We start from the raw sequence: 22,286 nt of genomic DNA on the forward strand, positions 1-22,286 counted from the left end.
TAAAATCAGGTTAGTTTCTTATTGTACGATTTAAACACATTATAGCACTGAAACTTTCTACTACCTGTAGGAAGGCACATTCAAGCTATAGTTTTATCTGATTTTGATCAGAAATTGGTGCGCGCATGTATAGGAGTTACGTAAATGTTTCACATGAGCGGTTCGATATGAATACAATGATACATAACACATAATAAGGCCTTAAGAGGTTTACCTTACAAGAAAGTACATGGGGCACATGTATTTTATTCAGCCATTAAAGATATATACACTTTACGTCACACACACACACACACCTGTGCAGATCCTGTTGTCTGCTTTCTGTGCTTGCTCTATAGCTGTCTCCCCTGTAATGGTGATAAATGCATTCAGGTAATGTGTTCTTTGTATTTGGTCGATGCACTTTTTGCAGAGCTCAGTGGCGGACACCCTCCCATCCCTCAGTGCCTGGGACACCTGTAGTAGGCAGGAGACATTTTATTTTTTTTAAACATTTTTTAAACAGAGTGTTTTGTCATTTTAGTAGGTTGATATATAAAAACCATGTGTCTAGATATTAAACAAAAAAAATCATTATAGCCTGCTAAAAAACAGCTTAAACGATTAAGCTGGTCTTACTGTTCATCCAGGCTTATTGATTGAATTTAGAGGATGTTTTGAACATTATGTAACATGGTACCAAGAAAAACAATGCGGTGAATCTTTAGTTTAATTTTTGGTTACGAGTAAGCTAAGTTAATTCAAGTTAAGATAAGAACAGACCTCTCTAATGGACAGACCGAGCATCGCTGCCGCCGGACGAAACGCCGCATTGGAGGCTGACATGACACTTCCCGTTGACCTCGTTGACGTCCTGTCATCTCTGCTTTCTGATTGGTCAATCGAAGGGCTCTGCGGCATGTGATTGGTTTAGTCTGTCGTGTGAAGGTTCACGGGTTTGTTTTGACTTTGCAAGACACGAGATGGGTTTTCGCTGAACTTCAGTGTGTTATAAAGCAGTTATAGGTTTTATTTATAATCAATGACGGGTTTATGGCACCGTGAGAGATTCTCAGGAGAAGAGCTTTGGATTGTTTTAGACTGATCAGTCATGCTTATGTGTAGAAGGTGGTTGGTGTGCTCGATGAGGGCTCATTATAGGAGCTTCAGTTTCTCAGCCTCCCTCAGGAATGTAATGCCCGCATGGGTCATCGACAAGTATGGGGAAAACGAGGTGTTGAGGTTCACCAAGAACGCGGCGCTTCCGATCATCCATTATCCCAATGAAGTGACCGTGAAGGTGCACGCTGCGGGGTTAAACCCCATCGACATCAGTATGAGGGGTCTGTGACAGGCGTTTAGCCCACATCAGATATCACTGCGTTTATGTTTCATTTCTCTTGTGGCATTTTAAAAAAGAACGAATGTATGAATCTTACATGGTTAAAAAACTTTTCTATGACAGTGAGTGACATATGGCCATATTCCATAAAGAAAATGTTTGAACTGTCACGCAATCATAATTTGCCTAGTCATTATGAACTGTCATTAGTGAAGCTTATTTATATACTATTTCGATTTTTTTATATATTTTTTAAAATTTCATTTAAATATTATTTTTTTAATATAATTTTTGTTATATTTTATTTATTTTTTCATCTGTTGAACAATATACAATATAATCATATATTAACCAATCAGAACCAAGTTTTCTTGAAAGTCCTAAACCTCATCCTGAAGTGTTTCAGAGGACATGCATTTAATGCCATAAATGCTTAAAAAAGAGCATGTATTTTATTTTTTTTAAATGTACAGCGAATATATTAAAACATTTTTGGTAAGAGTTTATAGTATACTTAAGTCTTTCTTTGGTGTTTGTGGTAGGTAGTTATGGAGCAGCTACTATGGCCATGAAACGTGACCCACTGAACATGAAGCAGTCAGGGAGTGAGTTTCCTCTAATCCTGGGGCGAGATGTATCCGGAGAGATCATAGAATGTGGGCTAGATGTGAACTACTTTAAACCAGGAGATCAGGTGCCATATTCAGCGATTATTTCATATAATATTGTAACTGCATATATATATATATATAATGGACACTAATAACCCTAAACCATAAGACGTCAGTTATTGAGGCCAGTGTCTGCTTGTTTTTCAGGTGTGGGCCGCTATCCCTCCGTGGAAGCAGGGCAGCCTGGCAGAGTTTGTAGTTCTCAGTGCCAATGAGGTAATATTCGGACTCATGTCTTGTAGGATAAACAGATAAAACATTTAACACATGGATCATTCACATATATAGATTAAGAGCACAATACAGCTGTTACCCTTAACGCTGTTTCATTGCCTCTACGTCTAGAAGTTCATTGTTAATGTCTGTGATTCAGGTGTCGCATAAGCCCAAATCACTGAGGCATGTTGAAGCTGCATCCATCCCGTATGTGGCTGCAACAGCCTGGTCCGCCATCGTCAATACTGGTGGCCTGAACAAAGACAACTCTTCTAAGAAACGGCAAGTACTAATTTGCAAGTATTTCAGTGATTATACCACATTGTCTGTTGTTCCTGTTGAGTCGAGTAGGTGCAGTTCAGGTGTTTAGTTCATCCAGTTAAAAGGGGCATATCGCATTGAATCAAGCTGGAAAAAAATTCCAGCATTGATTTGATACTATTATTCCTAACTCCTATATTTCATTTCACATTCTTAAATGTTTGAAATGCAATCAATGTAATCCTAAGGAACAGAGAAAGGGAGGTTTATGTCATTATAAGTGGAAAAAATAATAAAAATATATCTTATGGCCGCTTTAAACTAAAAATACTTGTTGTTGTTGTTCCTCTCTGCTTTTCATTTAGTCTTGTTCTGTCTCTTGTTTTATCAACTGAATTAGCATGTACCAAAATTAGATTAGGCATCTCAAAATAATTACAAATAACATTAACTACCAGATTGAAGCATTTATTTTACAAATGTGCTATGTTATGTAGAAGATTCTTCTTATTTAAAGACAATCATACAATTTTATGCAGGAAGTTCCGCTTTGCTTGCTACATAGTGATCTCAGCAACACTTGAACACAACAAGGATGATTTTAAATCAATCTTACTTTATTTTTAGTGGTTTGGATGAATCATCATATATAGATGTGGAGTTAATTAAGACTTACTGTAATAGATCTATCCTTTCCTTATGCAGTGTTCTTGTCCTGGGAGGATCAGGAGGAGTGGGAACCTTAGCTATACAGGTGATGCATTTTCCATTTTGCAAATTACCTCTTGTATTTCATCTCCTCAATGAGTAATAAAACATAATCATCTGTGTGTAATACCTCTATATAAGTGACATTTTGATTCAGTTTTAATCTAGGTTTTTGCTTCTCTACAGATGGTAAAGGCCTGGGGCGCCCATGTGACTGTAACATGTTCCCAGAATGCCGAGCAGCTGGTGAGAGATCTGGGTGCTGATGATGTTGTGGACTACACTGCTGGACCGGTCGAAAAAAAACTACAGACATTACAAAAGTTAGTGTTTGGGCAGTTTGTGACTTTTTTTTTTTAGAACTTGTGATTTACATTGAGTTTATTTCGTCCCCTTTCACTCTCTCTCTCTCTTTCAGGTTTGATTTGATTTTAGATAATATTGGGGGTGAAAGTGAGAAATGGGCACTAGATCTTCTGAAACCCTGGAATGGTGCGAAATATGTTACTCTAGTAACACCATTCCTGCATAACACAGACCTACTGGGCCTCGCAGATGGAATGATGCAGTCTGGAGTCACCATAGGATGCAAAGTGCTGAAGGTAGGGACTTCCCTTCCATGTGCTGAGAAAATGAAAATGAGTTTCTTCTGCCTCAGAATATAAATATAATATAACTCCTCTTATATTTATGGTTCATCTGTTTATAACCACGACCTTACATAATGATGTATGTGTGGGTGAATTAGCAGCATGTATGAATCACTTAATTGATTCTCTTAAAAATATCAGGAGGCTGCAGGAAAAAGAAACCAAAAATAACATAAAAGAAAATGAAGGAGTTCCTCCCATCCTCAACCAGTTTTTTCTTCACTGTTTGACTATCAGAAGCCAGACCCAAGAAGCGGTTGAAAATAGGGATGACACTGAGTTTATACAATATACCGTTCAAAAGTTTGGGGTTTGTAAGATTTTTTAATGTTGCTAATGCTCAGCAAGGCTGCATGTATTTGATCAGAAGTAAAGTAAAAACAGTAATACTGTGAAATATTATTACAATGAATCATTTTCTATTTAAAAATATTTTAAAATGTCATTTATTCTTGTGATGGCAAAGCTGAAATTTCCGCAGCCATTACTCCAGTTGTTAAGAGTTACACGAGCATTCAGATACTATTGTAATTTGCTGATTTGGTGCTCAAGAAACATTTCTTATTATTATCAATGTTGAAAACAGTTGTGCTGCTTAATATTTTTGTGGAAACCGTGATACATTTTTTTTTTTTTTTTTGATGAAAGTTCAGAAGAACAGCTTTGGTGTTTGTGGTAGGTAGTTATGGAGCAGCTACTATGGCCATGAAACGTGACCCACTGAACATCTTGTTTTATCAACTGAATTAGCATGTACCAAAATTAGATTAGGCATCTCAAAATAATTACAAATAACATTAACTACCAGATTGAAGCATTTATTTTACAAATGTGCTATGTTATGTAGAAGATTCTTCTTATTTAAAGACAATCATACAATTTTATGCAGGAAGTTCCGCTTTGCTTGCTACATAGTGATCTCAGCAACACTTGAACACAACAAGGATGATTTTAAATCATTCTTACTTTATTTTTAGTGGTTTAGATGAGTCATCATAGATGTGGAGTTAATTAAGACTGACTGTAATAGATCTATCCTGTCCTTATGCAGCGTTCTTATACTGGGAGGATCAGGAGGAGTGGGAACCTTAGCTATACAGGTGATAATAATGATAAAGGTTTGCCTTTTCCATTTTGCGTAATCATTTTACAAAAACGTTGGAGTCACATTACAAATTATCTCTTGTATTTCATCTCCTTAATGAGTAATAAAACACGTAATCATCTGTGTGTACGTGACATGTTTATTAAGTTTTTGCTTCTCTGCAGATGGTAAAGGCCTGGGGTGCCCATGTGACTGTAACATGTTCCCAGAATGCCGAGCAGCTGGTGAGAGATCTGGGTGCTGATGATGTTGTGGACTACACTGCTGGACCGGTCGAAAAAAAACTACAGACATTACAAAAGTTAGTGTTTGGGCAGTTTGTGACTTTTTTTTTTTAGAACTTGTGATTTACATTGAGTTTATTTCGTCCCCTTTCACTCTCTCTCTCTCTTTCAGGTTTGATTTGATTTTAGATAATATTGGGGGTGAAAGTGAGAAATGGGCACTAGATCTTCTGAAACCCTGGAATGGTGCGAAATATGTTACTCTAGTAACACCATTCCTGCATAACACAGACCTACTGGGCCTCGCAGATGGAATGATGCAGTCTGGAGTCACCATAGGATGCAAAGTGCTGAAGGTAGGGACTTCCCTTCCATGTGCTGAGAAAATGAAAATGAGTTTCTTCTGCCTCAGAATATAAATATAATATAACTCCTCTTATATTTATGGTTCATCTGTTTATAACCACGACCTTACATAATTATGTATGTGTGGGTGAATTAGCAGCATGTATGAATCACTTAATTGATTCTCTTAAAAATATCAGGAGGCTGCAGGAAAAAGAAACCAAAAATAACATAAAAGAAAATGAAGGAGTTCCTCCCATCCTCAACCAGTTTTTTCTTCACTGTTTGACTATCAGAAGCCAGACCCAAGAAGCGGTTGAAAATAGGGATGACACTGAGTTTATACAATATACCGTTCAAAAGTTTGGGGTTTGTAAGATTTTTTAATGTTGCTAATGCTCAGCAAGGCTGCATGTATTTGATCAGAAGTAAAGTAAAAACATTTTTTAAACCGTGATACTTTTTTTTTTTTTTTTTTTGATGAAAGTTCAGAAGAACAGCATTGGTTTGAAATATAATTTTTCTTGTAACATTATACATGTCTTTACAGTTTCCTTTGATCAATTTAATGCATCCCTGCTGAATAAAAGTATTCTTTCAAAAAAAAAAAAAAATTGTACTGATCCTAAACTTATTGACCCCTCTTTGTGCACTGCAGTGTAAAGATGAGTTTTTCCCTTTTTTTGGTGGTTTGTCAGAACACTCTTCGTGGCAATTGTTGGATGTTTTAGCAGTAAATCCACACTGGTTCCTTTTTTTCTGACATTAAATTGACACACAAATGCCTTCTATACATAGTAGCTTGTACAGAACAAACATTTACATTTTGCTCATGTATTTATGATGTAAATGCTTCTATTTTGTTAAATATTTAGCAAAATCCTGAAACTTTCCACATTTGAATTCGATTCTGAATTCCTTTCAGTTACTCTCATGGCACACAATTTCACATAAAGTCATGAGCAGTGATCTCACCGCAGCTGCTGATGACCCAGTCAAACACACTTTTCACAGCTTTACACCACCCTGTCCTGTGGCATGGGGACAGAATAAGGGATTTAATGAGTGTATATTCTGATCCAGAATGGATGAAGGTAGAATAGAAGAAAAGAAAAGAAGAAGGGTCAGGAACCTTAACCTGATCGCCTGACACTGTTTCATTGTTTTGTCAAGCTGGAGATGTGGAGCTAGAAGTCTATTGAGTACTGACACTCTCTCTCTTTTTCAGCACCTCAGGAAAGGCGTGCACTATCGCTGGGGTTTCTTTGCTCCAAGCGGCCCTACGCTGGACGAGATTAGCGAAATGGTTGATGCTGGAAAGGTACAGCAGCCTGTGTGTGTCTGAAATGTCTCCTTCCTCTCTCTTCAATAAGTTCTCTTAACTGTCAGCTCATATACATGATTCTCAGTTTTGGTAGTTTGGGTTGTTCACACTGACAGTGATTTACATCAGTCGAAACTCAACTAAATAGATAAATCACATCTACTTTCCACAGGCAGAAAAATGATTCCTTATCAAAACAGAATGACATCTTATCTTTACCAGCAATACAAAATGTCTGTGAACACATTTTCACATTTACTTGTGGCTCTTTGTCTTGTGCTGTTTGTTTGAACAAAGAAACGAAACAGAACAGTCATTATGAACTTGTGTTATGACAACGTGACTGCTTCATGATGGGAACAAGTGTGGAGTGTAGCTAACCTTATGATAAACATCAGATGTTGCAGATAGCAGACGTACGCACAAGAAAAACATTTCATTGAGAGAGTAGTTCTGGAGCTGAGATTTTTGTGAGTTTAATATCAGATGTTATAGAAAAGAAAAGGTTAAAGTACTATAATATTTGATTATTCTGATTTGAATATATCCTTATTGTTTAATGTTAAGCAGCATTTAAGGGAGCTTTTCAATACTGGTAAGCAGAAATTAAAAAAAAAAAAAAAACCATTTACAGGAACATTGCATCAGTGCAGCAGGCAGGAAATGTGTCTCATCTTGTTTCCTTTAAAGCTGTGTGCTGTTGTGCCTGTATGTCCTGTGTTTGCTAACCAGCTATGTTTATGTTTCCGCTCTCAACTTTAAGACCGTGGTTAATGAGTGTTTTGAGAAGATATTCACGATAATAAAATGTTCAATATTTTAGGACAATGTTTGGCCAGACTTCTGGTCTAATTAGTAACAGTTAACCACGTTGGAAGTCTAATGTATTGATTTTGTTCATATTAGTGTTATTAATGCTTCAGATTGTAGACATTAATATTATAATCAACTGGCATTTGATAAGGAGTTCAAATAAATCAGTTCAGCAGATCATGTTTCCTCAAGACAACCGTACACTGTAAACAGTACATTTACCATGAAGGTGACTTGAACTCTTTACAGGTACAGTCAAAGCAAACCGACGACTCATAACTTGGTTCTGGTGTGGGTCAAACCAGCAGTTTCTTGTTTACCAGCTCTGAGTTTTAACCACAACACCACAGCACACCCACAGCTAACCTACTATACACCCACCACCCACTCGAGCACCACCTAATGTATTGCAGGCGCATTTTAAAAGTTGATATTCAGTGGATTTGGATGAGATTAACATGACACCAAACATTTTTTTTAAAAACCATTTACAGGAACATTACATCAGTGCAGCAGGCAGGAAATGTGTCTCATCTTGTTTCCTTTAAAGCTGTGTGCTGTTGTGCCTGTATGTCCTGTGTTTGCTAACCAGCTATGTTTATGTTTCCGCTCTCAACTTTAAGACCGTGGTTAATGAGTGTTTTGAGAAGATATTCACGATAATAAAATGTTCAATATTTTAGGACAATGTTTGGCCAGACTTCTGGTCTAATTAGTAACAGTTAACCACGTTGGAAGTCTAATGTATTGATTTTGTTCATATTAGTGTTATTAATGCTTCAGATTGTAGACATTAATATTATAATCAACTGGCATTTGATAAGGAGTTCAAATAAATCAGTTCAGCAGATCATGTTTCCTCAAGACAACCGTACACTGTAAACAGTACATTTACCATGAAGGTGACTTGAACTCTTTACAGGTACAGTCAAAGCAAACCGACGACTCATAACTTGGTTCTGGTGTGGGTCAAACCAGCAGTTTCTTGTTTACCAGCTCTGAGTTTTAACCACAACACCACAGCACACCCACAGCTAACCTACTATACACCCACCACCCACTCGAGCACCACCTAATGTATTGCAGGCGCATTTTAAAAGTTGATATTCAGTGGATTTGGATGAGATTAACATGACACCAATGAGTCATCATCACGTTAAACTGCAGGTATTATCCATGTCCTCCCAGGATGTTCAATTTCAGTTCTAATATTTGTGTGCTGTTGTGTCCTTGTAGGTCCGTCCCGTGGTGGAGGAAGTGTTCTCATTTGCTCAGGTGCCTCAAGGCTTTCAGAAAGTCGAGCAGGGTCATGCTCGTGGCAAAACTGTAGTCTCCATCATTGAGGACGAAAAAGAGTAACTATGGCAACCAAAAACGTACTTATGCTGGCACTTTTTTCAGTGTCTGTTGAATTAAAAACATTTATCTAATGGCTAGTGTCTTTATTTTGCAGTATAACATTAGCAGGCAAGCCCTGTTCATTATTTCAAATCATATTCGTAACAACTTGAAAAGTCATAACAAAGAAACAAAAATGTTTTATTCTTAATGTAACAGTATATTTTGGAAATATGGGCATGAAAATATAAAAACACTAAAACAGATTACTAAACACATCAGAAAATGTACACAAACAACACACAACACCTACTAAAAAATCTTTATAAAGGAAAAAGGGGAGACAGAAAAAGCTCTGATCAGGAATAAGCCGCCTTTCAAATTTATGTGAGTTTGTGAGCAGGAGTGAACTGATGCCAGATCAGCACAGCTAGGAGTAAATGTTTATATAAAATTCTAATATGTGCAATAGTGCTTTTTATACTTATTTTGCAGAATAATCTGACAAAAAAAAACTGTACAGCAACTTAAAATGGTATGAGTCAACGAGTTCCCACATTTTGTTATCAGTGAGTTTGAATGGCAATAAATGCTACCTTACATTCAGAGAGGTCTGTAATACCTGTTTGTATTCTCATTCATCTGAACAGCAGTTGCTCATCTGGTGCAGGAAGCCTTGGAAGTATGCCATTTAAAATGTGCAGTTTTTGCTCATGGGCACTTAGTTCTGATCCACTGAGCCATTAATGTGATTAATTACTCTGGAGCCACAAGAAAATAATGTCATGACTGCTGGCACCACAAGACCATGAACAAGCCCTTTACTAGTGACCATCCTGAGATTTGACATGAAAGAAAAAAAAATCTATTTCAAGCTTTTAGGAGCTTTTAAGGCACTAGTAAAACATCTATTATACTAATTACTAGTAGTATATGACTATACTAAGTATCTATAACTTATACATTTCTTGCACAAAATAATTTAGTCAGAATACACAGCTACTTATGAATGAAAGAAGGTGCTTTTTGCCCCTATAAAGTGTAATTAGGACATGCAAGGGGTAAACTGGGACATACTAACTAAATTAACCTCGACTCTTTGCTGACACGAAAGCTGAACAAGGTCAGCTAAAGTGCAGCTACATACAAATCGTTATGCTACTGCGCCCTCTTTGGTAATATCATTGCATTGCAAGCAGGACAGTACTTTGTGTTTCTAGGTCAATGCAGAGTAAACAACAAAAAAGTACTAGCACAAAATATGTTGAAACTGAGGCAGGTCTCATTAGGGTCCTTGATGCAGTCGATGAACTTCAGTTGAACGTCCGAAGACAACTGTAATCTAGATGGATGATTTCAAAAGGTTTGGTCCCCCACACATTCTCATCTCTGGATAATAATCCCATCAGTGACAAAGACTCATCTGAGCCATTTTTGGGGTTTAGATTTACATAATCTTCTCAGTGCACAACAGCCTCAGACATTTTAGGGTTTCTGCTGAATAGCAGGAGTTAGAGAAACGGCCTCTGTTTTGACCCAAGCACTAAAGGATTTCCACAGTCCATCTCTGGTTGGTTTTCTGCTCATCAAAGGTGTTTAGAATCACCTGGTTTTTATCATACTGTTGGCCACCTGGATGAAGAATAGATTAAGAAATTCAAATTCGTCTCAAGATTTCAACAGGCAGTAACCTTAAACACACCTCTTTAGGTTTAAATGTGCAGTTTTTGCTCATGGGCACTTAGTTCTGATCCACTGAGCCATTAATGTGATTAATTACTCTGGAGCCACAAGAAAATAATGTCATGACTGCTGGCACCACAAGACCATGAACAAGCCCTTTACTAGTGACCATCCTGAGATTTGACATGAAAGAAAAAAAAAATCTATTTCAAGCTTTTAGGAGCTTTTAAGGCACTAGTAAAACATCTATTATACTAATTACTAGTAGTATATGACTATACTAAGTATCTATAACTTATACATTTCTTGCACAAAATAATTTAGTCAGAATACACAGCTACTTATGAATGAAAGAAGGTGCTTTTTGCCCCTATAAAGTGTAATTAGGACATGCAAGGGGTAAACTGGGACATATTAAACTAAATTAACCTCGACTCTTTGCTGACACGAAAGATGAACAAGGTCAGCTAAAGTGCAGCTACATACAAATCGTTATGCTACTGCGCCCTCTTTGGTAATATCATTGCATTGCAAGCAGGACAGTACTTTGTGTTTCTAGGTCAATGCAGAGTAAACAACAAAAAAGTACTAGCACAAAATATGTTGAAACTGAGGCAGGTCTCATTAGGGTCCTTGATGCAGTCGATGAACTTCAGTTGAACGTCCGAAGACAACTGTAATCTAGATGGATGATTTCAAAAGGTTTGGTCCCCCACACATTCTCATCTCTGGATAATAATCCCATCAGTGACAAAGACTCATCTGAGCCATTTTTGGGGTTTAGATTTACATAATCTTCTCAGTGCACAACAGCCTCAGACATTTTAGGGTTTCTGCTGAATAGCAGGAGTTAGAGAAACGGCCTCTGTTTTGACCCAAGCACTAAAGGATTTCCACAGTCCATCTCTGGTTGGTTTTCTGCTCATCAAAGGTGTTTAGAATCACCTGGTTTTTATCATACTGTTGGCCACCTGGATGAAGAATAGATTAAGAAATTCAAATTCGTCTCAAGATTTCAACAGGCAGTAACCTTAAACACACCTCTTTAGGTTTAAATTACACTACCATTTAAAAGTTTTTTTAAAAATAGAAATTAATACTTTCCTTCAGCAAGGATGCATTAGGTGACAGAAGAGAGATTTATGTTACAAAAGATTGCAATTTCAAGTAAAAACTGAACTTTCTATTCATCAAAAACGATTTATCATCACAAATATTATGCCGCACAACTGTTTTCAACATTAATAATAAAAATAAATGTTTCTTGAGCATCAAATCAGCATATTAGAATGATTTCTGAAGGGTCATCATGTGACACTGAAGAATGAATTAGCGGCTGCTGAAAATTCAGCTTTGCCATCACAGATATAAATTACATTTTAAAATGGATTAAAATAGAAAACCGTTACTTTAAACTGAAATAAAATGTTATAATATTAATGTTTTACTGTATTTTCTGTTCACATAACTGCAGACAGTAATGCATTAAGTAATACAAGACAGTAATACAAAAAGGTGTAATACATTAAGTGGGTACTAGAATGATGGTTTCCTGCTGTGCTGACTGACGTCAGGGTGGCGCTCAAGTTACACAGAAATTTGAACCACAAACAACCTCATTCTGAATTCAGACAAACAAAAGGAGCCATACAGCAGTGATCTTACATCACAGTCCAAATAAATAATTTACCCTCATCTTACTTTCGATTTCGATTTCCCTTATCTCCTGCTTTACATGTAAAAATAATTTTTTTCAAACTATTTCTGACCAATGAATGACTTTTCCAGCCAAGTAAGAAATGTTAAAAATACGGTTGTAAAGAAGGCACTCTCAAAGAGTAATTTCTAGCCAAATAAATAATTTAGCAGCTCATATTGACAATAGAACCTCTGTATTTTCTGTTCACATAACCGCAGACAGTAATGCATTAAGTAATACAAGACAGTAATACAAAAAGGTGTAGTTACTAGAATGATGGTTTCCTGCTGTGCTGACTGACGTCAGGGTGGCGCTCAAGTTACACAGAAATTTGAACCACAAACAACCTCATTCTGAATTCAGACAAACAAAAGGAGCCATACAGCAGTGATCTTACATCACAGTCCAAATAAATAATTTACCCTCATCTTACTTTCGATTTTATTAATGTTTTACTGTATTTTCTGTTCACATAACTGCAGACAGTAATGCATTAAGTAATACAAGACAGTAATACAAAAAGGTGTAATACATTAAGTGGGTACTAGAATGATGGTTTCCTGCTGTGCTGACTGACGTCAGGGTGGCGCTCAAGTTACACAGAAATTTGAACCACAAACAACCTCATTCTGAATTCAGACAAACAAAAGGAGCCATACAGCAGTGATCTTACATCACAGTCCAAATAAATAATTTACCCTCATCTTACTTTCGATTTCGATTTCCCTTATCTCCTGCTTTACATGTAAAAATAATTTTTTTCAAACTATTTCTGACCAATGAATGACTTTTCCAGCCAAGTAAGAAATGTTAAAAATACGGTTGTAAAGAAGGCACTCTCAAAGAGTAATTTCTAGCCAAATAAATAATTTAGCAGCTCATATTGACAATAGAACCTTTTAAAATGTTATTAATGATATTGTTTATAATATATATTGTGTTTTATTATATTTTAATCCTATTAATATTTTATTAGAATAGTTTTGGAATATTATTAGCATTTAATTAATATTTAGTTTAGTGTTAAATGGTAGCCCCTTCATCTGTGCTACAGATTCAGACACATCTTCGCCTCTGACAGGATGCTGTGGTATGTATGAAGGGCGGCAGTGCAGTTGCCTGAGCAGATCGAGCGCAGTTGCCAATAGAAATACCCCACAGGTATGTGACATCAGAATGTGTCATCAGTAAGAGATTATGAGCTCGTCAGTGGAGGGTGTAGGTTTATGACTGACAGACACACGTCTCATGTGCAGGTTTCTCTGTTTATTGTTCCACTCCAACCATTCTGTTTCATTTCTTTTCATTGTCTTTTCTTTTATTCAAATGTATAAAGTACTGACCTTTGACCTCCAGCACAAGGTCAGGCTTGAGGTTGTTGCGTATGATTCCGTCTCCTGTGATGCTCCAGAACTGATTGTCTTTGCCTGGTTCAGGTGAGATATTCAACCTGCCACCTGCCATCACCACACCTCCAGATGTCTCCACACAACAGTCCTCGACCATCTGAAGAGAAAAAGCCAGAGAGATCATGGTCATGATGAGTAGACAGTAACTTGTCTTTTGAAAATCAGATTGCACGTGTTAACAAAAACAGCATTCTTCCATCTTAGAAACATCACTGTGCTACGGAACATTTGACCAGCTTCTGATGCAGAAAAGCTAGTTCATGCATTCATGACCTCTAGACTGGACTGTTGTAATGCACTGCTAGGTGGTTGTCCTGCATCTTCAATAAACAAGCTACAGGTAGTCTAAAATGCAGCGGCTAGAGTCCTTACCAGGTCAAGAAAATATGATCATATTACCCCAATTTTACAGTCTCTGCACTGGCTACTTAAGTTCTGTATCAGTTACAAAATATTACTACTTACATACAGTATAAGGCCCTAAATGGTTTAGCTCCTGTGTATCTAACCAGTCTTCTATCACGCTACAATCCATCATGCTCCCTAACGTCGTAAAAATCTGGACGTTTGGTAGTACCTAGGATAGCAAAGTCCACTAAAGAAGGTAGAGCATTTTCACAGTTGGCTCCCAAACTCTGGAATAGCCTTCCTGATAACGTTCGGGGTTCAGACACACTCTCTCCGTTTAAATCCAGATTAAAGACACGTCTCTTTAGCCAATCATTCACATAATGTATCTCATAACCTCGTACTCCAGTTATATCTGATCAAATGCACATTAACATTTTTTGCTTGGTTTGAACAGCAGCTACGCTAATATTTGTCTATTTGCTTCTCTGTTTTTGCTACGGGATGGGAATCCCGAGTGTAATTCCCGAGAATTACACAAGCTTCAGTTTGGATCCAGCCCTTACAAAGATCTGAGATGACCGAACACCTGAGAAGAGATGATACCAACCCCTCAGTTGATGCCAACCCTGAACCAACATACAAAACTACCAAATTTTCCTTTAAGTTTGATCACAACATATAATCATTGCTGTTAATAGTGTCAGATTGTTTGTTCGAATACATGTCATTTACTAAATGCATAATTTTTACTCTACATATGGATATCACTTTGACATAGTCACCACTGATAAGCTACTCCTAAATGTAATGTAGAAACTTTAATTCTATGTGAAGCTGCTTTGCAACTATTTTTATTGTGAATACAAATAAACCTGAATTGAATTAAACGGAACCAGAGTCAACATCACAGGTGCACTCGAGTACAGAATTGGATCTGGAAAGGTGACCAAAGTGTAGAGTACCTTGCAGCGCAGAAGTCCATTCTCATAAACCCATATCTGCTCTGGACCACCAGTTTCCTCCAGCACTTGCACCCGGAGCAGCTTTAAATCATCCAGTGATCCAGTCAGAGACATCAAGCAGCCCGTTTCGGCACTACGCAGCCGGAAATAAGCACGTTTCTATTGAGAAAGACACAGAAGATACATGTTAGATGTTTGGATGTTTAAACTAGCTATAAGAGAAACTACTATTGATAAAGTTTGGCTAAACTCTAACTCGCTTAATGTATTATTATGTCATCATGGATATTAACGGTCTCATTCTGGATTTACTGGAGTATCTTTATGTCCACATGTTGTGCTGTGTTTGCCCTGCCTTTATATGTGCGGTTCCCAAACAATTAACTCTCACACCTAAAAGCAAAACTAGCCAAACCCCATTGAATCTGAACACACACACAGCAAAACACAAGTAATTTCACTTCCTGAGAACTAGGCATGTGGTGGCGTTTTATACCTGTAGTAACGGACGCAGAGAGCCAATCTGCTCCCAGCCTTGGAACTTCTGCCAATCACCGATCTCGCTGGGATGGAGCAGGACCTGACGACCACGGAATTTGCTGTATTCATACAACACCCAGCTGATAATAACAAACACAAATACACAGAGAAAAACCTAGTAATTTACATTATTTTCACATCCAAATGACCCATAAAGGAGAATAATAACACTACATTTGGTGTTCCACACCTACACCGAAATCTGAGCTTTGAATATACTTCAGAAACCACTCACATTCCTCCATTGACCAATAGAGAGTTGACCCGCCCATCAATGCCAGCCAGAGACAGATTCAAAACGCCATCGGTCAGAACCACTTTACGTCCTCTGAAGCCAGATTTACAGAAGAGTGTGATGGAGGGCATAGAGAACTCCTGAGTGGACAGAGAAACAATGAACATGTGTTTATTACAAAAATCCAATCATTTAAATCATAGTCAGCTATGACATGACCGAAAACAAGGCTGTCCTTTCAATATGTTGCACTGTTTTGTACCTTTCAGCCCACAAAGCACTGAAGATGTCCCAAATCTCTCTAGAATTATTTCCTGTCAACATTTTCACTTTTATTTTGCCTCACTACAATCAAGATAAATATTTTAGCAACATTTTTGTCAGGAAAAACCAAATAGCTATAATGTAACTACATGACAGACTGCATGAACACACCTCTGCTGAAAGACATGGTGAACATTTTACATTTTTTCTAGGTTTTTTATTTTTATTTTCATCATTGTCATTCTTGGCATTACAACAAATTCTCATCCTGTTTAGCCAGATGAATAATATGATCAATGCTCATGTCTAGTTGTTTAAGTTGACAAGGCTTAAAAATACATCTACATGATCCATGAAAGTAATATGTAGTGCCAAGATAGCATTCGTCTTATAGGGGATGTCAAAAGGATCCATCCTCACAGCCTCATTTTCAGTCGGAAAAAATAAAATATTCTGCCTAGCCTAGGGATCTTTTTCTTCTGATCCCATCATCTCTTCAGTACTCACATGTCCTACAGTGTGCACAGAGCTGATTTTGCAGTTTGAGTTGAGTAAGCCCAGAGCATCGGGATTAGCGTATTCTCCTTCCTCCAGTACATACATGTTGTCAGTGAACTGTGGGCCATCGAACACCACCCAGCTTCAAGCAGAGACATGCACAATAAAATGCTGATTATTTTCAAACACTCTCCAATCTTGCTGCTTATTTTGAGCAAAGTCCTCTTCAATTTTCAAAAGTTTTGTTACAGTGTGCACAGTGCTGATTTTGCAGTTTGAGTTGAGTAAGCCCAGAGCATCGGGATTAGCATATTCTCCTTCCTCCAGTACATACATGTTGTCAGTGAACTGTGGGCCATCGAACACCACCCAGCTTCAAGCAGAGACATGCACAATAAAATGCTGATTATTTTCAAACACTCTCCAATCTTGCTGCTTATTTTGAGCAAAGTCCTCTTCAATTTTCAAAAGTTTTGTGCACATTTAATGTTCTTGTGTGATTCTGTTTGAAGGAAAAATGTCTAACCTCCCAGCCAAAACCTTGCAGGACATTGGGTAGAAGCCCTCCGGCAGGAACGCCACACTTTCATCTAAAGCCTGCATTGCTCCCTTGAACCCTGGTTCGGCAAACAACTGCATCTGAGAACCAACAAGAGTCAGAGCGTTTCATTAGAGGATCACATGAATGAAGCTTTAAAAAAAAGGTGCTTCTTAATCTAAAATCACTTTGATAAGATGCAGAAGATCATCAGAAAAATATATCTAGTTGACTAGAATAACTAGATCTTCACTTCAATTGAAACTAGGAATCTGTGCCTGCAGAATTCCTGAATGCCTGTCACTCACAAAGCTGTACACATCCTGCCTCTAGCATCTTCATTTATCAAATTTTTTATCATTCTTTCAGCTGTCCGTAGGATTGTAGTTCTCTTAGCTCTTATCTTTAAATCCATTGCACAGATTTCCCTTTATAATCAGACTCCATGTGGAACCATAACATTTGGGCATGTCCATTAAACTCACCTTATATCTGGACAGTCCTTCAGCCTGTTCCTGAGGCAGAAAAAACATTTATAAGACATGGTAATTCAAACACAAGCAAGGTTTTATTGAGTAATAAAATTGCAAAAAAAATAACGTTGCAATAATAGATTACCAAAACCACAGGCTGAATGGACAAGATCTTGCAGTTGTGTGCTCCCCAGTCCTCTGGACTCCCATAGAGACCCTTCTCTAAAACGTACAGCTCACCTGAGAAGCATGCCTTCTCGAATGCTATCCACCTGTTCAGTCGGAAAATAAACAGTTAGACCTTTTTAACTCAGCAGATCATTATCAGCATAGCAGGTAAGAACTTCAACCATGAAACAGTTTTAAAACATAGCATATATGAGAGCTACAGAATAAAACAGACAGTTGACTGACAACTGACAAAATCATCCTCCCATCCTGTATACACTACCGTTCAAATGTTTGGGGTCTGTAAGAATTTTTTTAAAGGGTTCATGAACTGAGAAGGGTTCATCAAGAACCTTGATCTTTTGACATATAAGGGGTCATTGTACTATAAAAACATCCTGTAAGTTTCAGAACTCAAAACTTTCTCGTTAGTCTAAAATGATCCTATATTGAAGCCAATCTGATGTAATAGTGTGGCTAAACACATCCTCCGCAGAAGATCAACACCTGCTTCTACATCACTGCCTGTTTAGCCCCGCCCACCGATTCACACATGTAATGTTAAAAACAAGTGAGGCAAACGCAGGACTAAGCAGAAACCAAATAATAAAGATGGATCCGAAAACATCAAGAAGCTGTGCTGTGCCAAGTTGTGGAAAAACAGTCTTTGCATTGTCTAATCCCAACATTAGGAAAGAGTGGATAAACTTTATTTTTAATGAAGTTCCAGACCGCGTCAGTAAGAACTTGGTCCGTTGTTCACTTAATTTTACCGTGGATTAATTTACAAACAAGACACAATTCGATGCAGGATTTTCAGAATGATTGAAACTAAAAGAGAATTCTGTGCCAACACAAGTGTGAGTAAATGTTTTTATTACGTGATCACTATCGCTTTGTCTGTTATTACAGATCATTTGATATGTACTGAGTATTTATGCGCTTTTAACCTAAATCACATCAGCATCCATCTGAATGGGCTGTAGGCTGTCAAACATACACAACTGTTAGCCGATCATATCAATGGGTGTTTACTTCTGAGTCTACAATCTGCCATGCCTATTCAAACAGAGCGTTCTGATGAGGGGGGTCAGAACAGGACAGAAAATAGCCTATTACTTCTAAATTATGATGTTTTTTGATGTAAAAATCATGATAACATTATAAGTGGACCTCAGAGAACAGTACAAAATAAAAAACAAAGGCAGTTCATGACCCCTTTAAGAAGTGTTTTATGTTCACCAGGCTGCATTTTATATATATATATATATATATTCATATACATTCCTATACACATATAGCGCAAACAGTAGAACATAGTGCTACAGTAGCAATGCCACGATCATGGGTTCAATGCCCAGGTACAACAAGAACTGATAAAATGTGTACCTTGAATGCAAAGTCACTTTGAATAAAAGCATCTGTTAAATGCATAAATGTAAATCTAAATTTTAAAATGTAATTTATTTCTGTGATGGCAAAGCAACATTTTTATGCATCCTTGCTGAATAAAAGAATTAACTTCCTTTAAAAAATAAAATCTTAAAAACAAAGTTTGTAATGTTTTGATTCATCTTGGGGCTGGTTAGTTTGGTTCATGACTCTGTATTGAGGACTTTCTTTTAATCCTTATGAACAAAATTAATGAAAATATTTTGAGAACCAAGACTACTTAAAATATGGATGGTGACTTCTACACACTTAAATAATGACAGAATTATCATTTTTGAGTGAACTACTGATTTTATCTCTGTAAGCAGCTTCCCACAAGGGCTAATAAACATTTCACTAACAGATTTACAGCCGTACCAAGGTCGAGGGTTATGAAAGAAAGGAAGAAAAAGAGAGAGTGATGCCTGAATGAGGAAACAGGGAGTTTACATGCAGACACTCACACGCCAGAGAGGACTTCCGCTGATTGTGTCTTTATGCCAAAGCCAGTGGCTTCCATGCTAATGACAGGTTCCAGCAGGTCCACATTCATCCCTCTCTCACTGAAATCCCGCTCACTGAACATTCTCACGTGAGGAGTCATGAATTCCTACAGAAGGACACAAAACCATGAAACGACTTGCAACCTTCTTATTCCAAGAAAACAGCAGTGTCAGAAAAACCCACATAGAGGCTACACAAAGATTATTAATGCTTTTCATTTCAAGTCTTCCCAGCATAACCTGCTGTGAGGAGGTTATGCTGTAAATTATTTATTTAATATTAATCTTGAACTCTTTTATTCAGAAATGGTCTCCGTGTACATACTGCTAACACAGGACGTATAGACAGGAGCCTGTCTTCCAGTCCACCCCAGTCAGTGAAGTCTGCATACTCTCCTTCCTCCAGAAGGTACTGGCGACCCTCGAACCTTGGTGCAGAATATCCTACCCAGCTATATATGAACAATAACATGAATCACTGCTGGATCCAGCTAAAGGCTATAAACATCAAGTAATGAAGGTATGTGTAGATTTACAGTAATTGGGTGACATGTTGATATGATAGTCTGGCTGCCTTTGCAGACTTTGAGACCAAACCAAAATCCTACCATGTCAGCTGTACTGTACTCACAGGCCACTCAAGATCTTCAGTGAGCCGACAGACTTTAGTCTCTTTCTCCTGATGCTGTCAGGACTCTTATTTTCATCTTCTTCATCCTTCTTCTCTTCCTCTCCTTCATCAAAGTTGTAAATGTCCCGTTCGATCTCTAAGCACTCCCCTTGGAACACTGGATTTTCAAAGAGTACCGCCTGATTTCACATAGAGAAAAAAAACACTTTACAGCTTCTTGTATATTTAGAATAACTTCCTGTCAACTACATTCAGGGCCAAAATTGATTTTGCTTTGATTTGTATGGTACATTTTCAACATTTTGTAACTGCATTATTATTATTATTATTATTATTAAAGTTCTTACATTTAAATTATTATTCATCTTCTTCATCCTTCTTCTCTTCCTCTCCTTCATCAAAGTTGTAAATGTCCCGTTCGATCTCTAAGCACTCCCCTTGGAACACTGGATTTTCAAAGAGTACCGCCTGATTTCACATAGAGAAAAAAAACACTTTACAGCTTCTTGTATATTTAGAATAACTTCCTGTCAACTACATTCAGGGCCAAAATTGATTTTGCTTTGATTTGTATGGTACATTTTCTACATTTTGTAACTGCATTATTATTATTATTATTATTAAAGTTCTTACATTTAAATTATTATTAAATTAATTAATATACATTTAAATTACATACATTGAATATGAATTAAATTAAATTATTAAATAAAAAAATTAAATGTATGACAAATACTTCAGTTGAATTCTCCTGAAAAAAAAAAACTGTCATGAAAAAGATGCTTTATTTCATACAGCAAAATACCTGACATGTTCAGTGTTTGACTGGGGTGTGTGTTTGTTTGCGTACACTTGTGGGTAGAATATTCTGAACTCTGGGAATTCTTCCCCCAGTGTCAGTGAGCCTCAGGCAGAGCCGACTCAAGTCCAGTATACTGCGCTCAGAGCCCAGCAAGACATGAGTTCAGGAATGCCAGCAACTAAACTAAGCCAACAAACTGACTTCCCTGATCCATCATAACCATTTGACTGTTTCTTATAAGTGATACTTAATTGTAATTAAACCATTATCGGATCATATGCCTCTGCTGTGAGAATCATATACTGCCAAAGTTCTGACTGCATCTAACTGTAGTTTCAAAGTCAGACACAATGTCGCTGCTCATTCATGGCTCAGAAATCAAAAGAACAAACAGTGGCACGGGCTGAGCAAGCAAAGAACAAGGACAAACCCCATCTCTGGGCATGCCCAATCTGGTCCAGACTACCTGCACCAACAGGTACTTTTAATTCCAGGCTGTACAGAATGTCTTTCAGCAAATAAACGTGTAAAAATGTTAGTCTTTAGTTGTTGTGTTTTTCTCAGTGAGCTGAACTATACCTATTTGTACAATCAGTGTTCAATGTGATTTAACATGTAAAGCATACCTTAATTTCATTGGGATTTTCCACCTTAATTTCACCCTGTGAAAAGCAAAAGGAACAGTTGTATATAAACCTTTGTTGATACATTTTGTTAAAAGATGGAATGAGATTAAATGAGTGTGTGAAAGTGAGTGGTATGTAACTACCAATTTCAAGGGCCGCAGTGATCCTACAAAAGGGGTGGGAAAGCCCCAGTCCTGAGGGCAGGGATATACTCCTTCCTCCAAAACAGCCAAAAGACCCTGGAAACCTGGGTCACTAAAGACCAGCCATCTACAAACACACAACTACAGTAAGAATAGATCTAATAGGATTTTAGAACCTGGTAAAAGATCACTTTCATTTTGTAATTTAAAAACATGCTTCATGAAGTTTTGGCAAAGAACAAACATGCAAAATGTCATCTCCATCCAACATGCAACAACAAGAAAACAACATTCCAACTGTCTCTCTCTCTCTCTCTCTCTCTCTCCCTCTTTCTTCCCTTATCCATCCTCCAG

The 22,286-nt window shown here is 37.4% G+C and overlaps 2 protein-coding genes and 1 long non-coding RNA gene across 4 annotated transcripts in view; 1 reads left to right on the plus strand and 2 right to left on the minus strand.

The window, feature by feature from the left end:
• Positions 1–203: 203 nt before the first annotated feature.
• On the minus strand, positions 204–847 carry LOC107582895 (uncharacterized). Its single transcript, XR_001608989.1, has 3 exons — positions 763–847; positions 297–456; positions 204–214 (listed from the first exon to the last, which is right to left on the minus strand). It is a non-coding gene; the product is annotated as an uncharacterized lncRNA (long non-coding RNA).
• Positions 848–931: 84 nt separating this feature from the next.
• Positions 932–10,646, plus strand: LOC107582901 (reticulon-4-interacting protein 1 homolog, mitochondrial-like). Of its 2 annotated transcripts, none has more exons than XM_016268938.1 (9): positions 932–1,322; positions 1,864–2,015; positions 2,140–2,208; positions 2,366–2,490; positions 4,879–4,927; positions 5,097–5,233; positions 5,329–5,512; positions 6,730–6,822; positions 8,875–10,646. In XM_016268938.1, the coding sequence occupies exons 1-9, from the start codon at positions 1,091–1,093 to the stop codon at positions 8,995–8,997; spliced, it is 1,164 nt and encodes a 387-aa protein (XP_016124424.1). In that variant the 5' UTR covers positions 932–1,090; the 3' UTR covers positions 8,998–10,646. The 2 variants fall into 2 exon arrangements, with proteins under 2 accessions (XP_016124424.1, XP_016124417.1); XM_016268931.1 differs by lacking the exons at positions 4,879–4,927; positions 5,097–5,233; positions 5,329–5,512 and adding exons at positions 3,175–3,223; positions 3,364–3,500; positions 3,596–3,779 and having other exon boundaries at positions 8,875–10,645.
• Positions 10,647–10,700: 54 nt separating this feature from the next.
• Positions 10,701–22,286, minus strand: part of LOC107583402 (absent in melanoma 1 protein-like) — a 27,322-nt gene continuing 15,736 nt past the window's right edge. The window contains exons 9-22 of the mRNA XM_016269605.1: positions 21,933–22,059; positions 21,790–21,825; positions 20,362–20,540; positions 20,056–20,182; positions 19,692–19,837; positions 17,774–17,900; positions 17,641–17,670; positions 17,144–17,256; positions 16,627–16,759; positions 15,856–15,995; positions 15,577–15,700; positions 15,081–15,239; positions 13,702–13,864; positions 10,701–11,630 (exon numbers count right to left, since the gene is read on the minus strand). Of these exons, the coding sequence (XP_016125091.1) occupies positions 11,542–11,630; positions 13,702–13,864; positions 15,081–15,239; positions 15,577–15,700; positions 15,856–15,995; positions 16,627–16,759; positions 17,144–17,256; positions 17,641–17,670; positions 17,774–17,900; positions 19,692–19,837; positions 20,056–20,182; positions 20,362–20,540; positions 21,790–21,825; positions 21,933–22,059 (1,693 nt within the window). The 3' untranslated portion in view covers positions 10,701–11,541. The remainder of the gene's footprint in view (positions 11,631–13,701; positions 13,865–15,080; positions 15,240–15,576; positions 15,701–15,855; positions 15,996–16,626; positions 16,760–17,143; positions 17,257–17,640; positions 17,671–17,773; positions 17,901–19,691; positions 19,838–20,055; positions 20,183–20,361; positions 20,541–21,789; positions 21,826–21,932; positions 22,060–22,286) is intronic.

The sequence above is a fragment of the Sinocyclocheilus grahami genome, unplaced genomic scaffold (assembly GCF_001515645.1).
Source record: "Sinocyclocheilus grahami isolate Dianchi unplaced genomic scaffold, SAMN03320097.WGS_v1.1 scaffold4.1, whole genome shotgun sequence".
NCBI classification, from domain to species: Eukaryota; Metazoa; Chordata; class Actinopteri; order Cypriniformes; family Cyprinidae; genus Sinocyclocheilus; species Sinocyclocheilus grahami.

What these genes read in the sequence shown, in the direction of transcription:
- LOC107582901 (XM_016268938.1), top strand. Translation starts at nt 1,091, where the DNA reads ATGCTTATGTGTAGAAGGTGGTTGGTGTGCTCGATGAGGGCTCATTAT. An exon ending in TAGTTCTCAGTGCCAATGAG is followed by an intron (nt 2,209 to 2,365) that starts GTAATATTCGGA and finishes TCTGTGATTCAG; the next exon opens with GTGTCGCATAAGCCCAAATC. An exon ending in TGGGAACCTTAGCTATACAG is followed by an intron (nt 4,928 to 5,096) that starts GTGATAATAATG and finishes GCTTCTCTGCAG; the next exon opens with ATGGTAAAGGCCTGGGGTGC.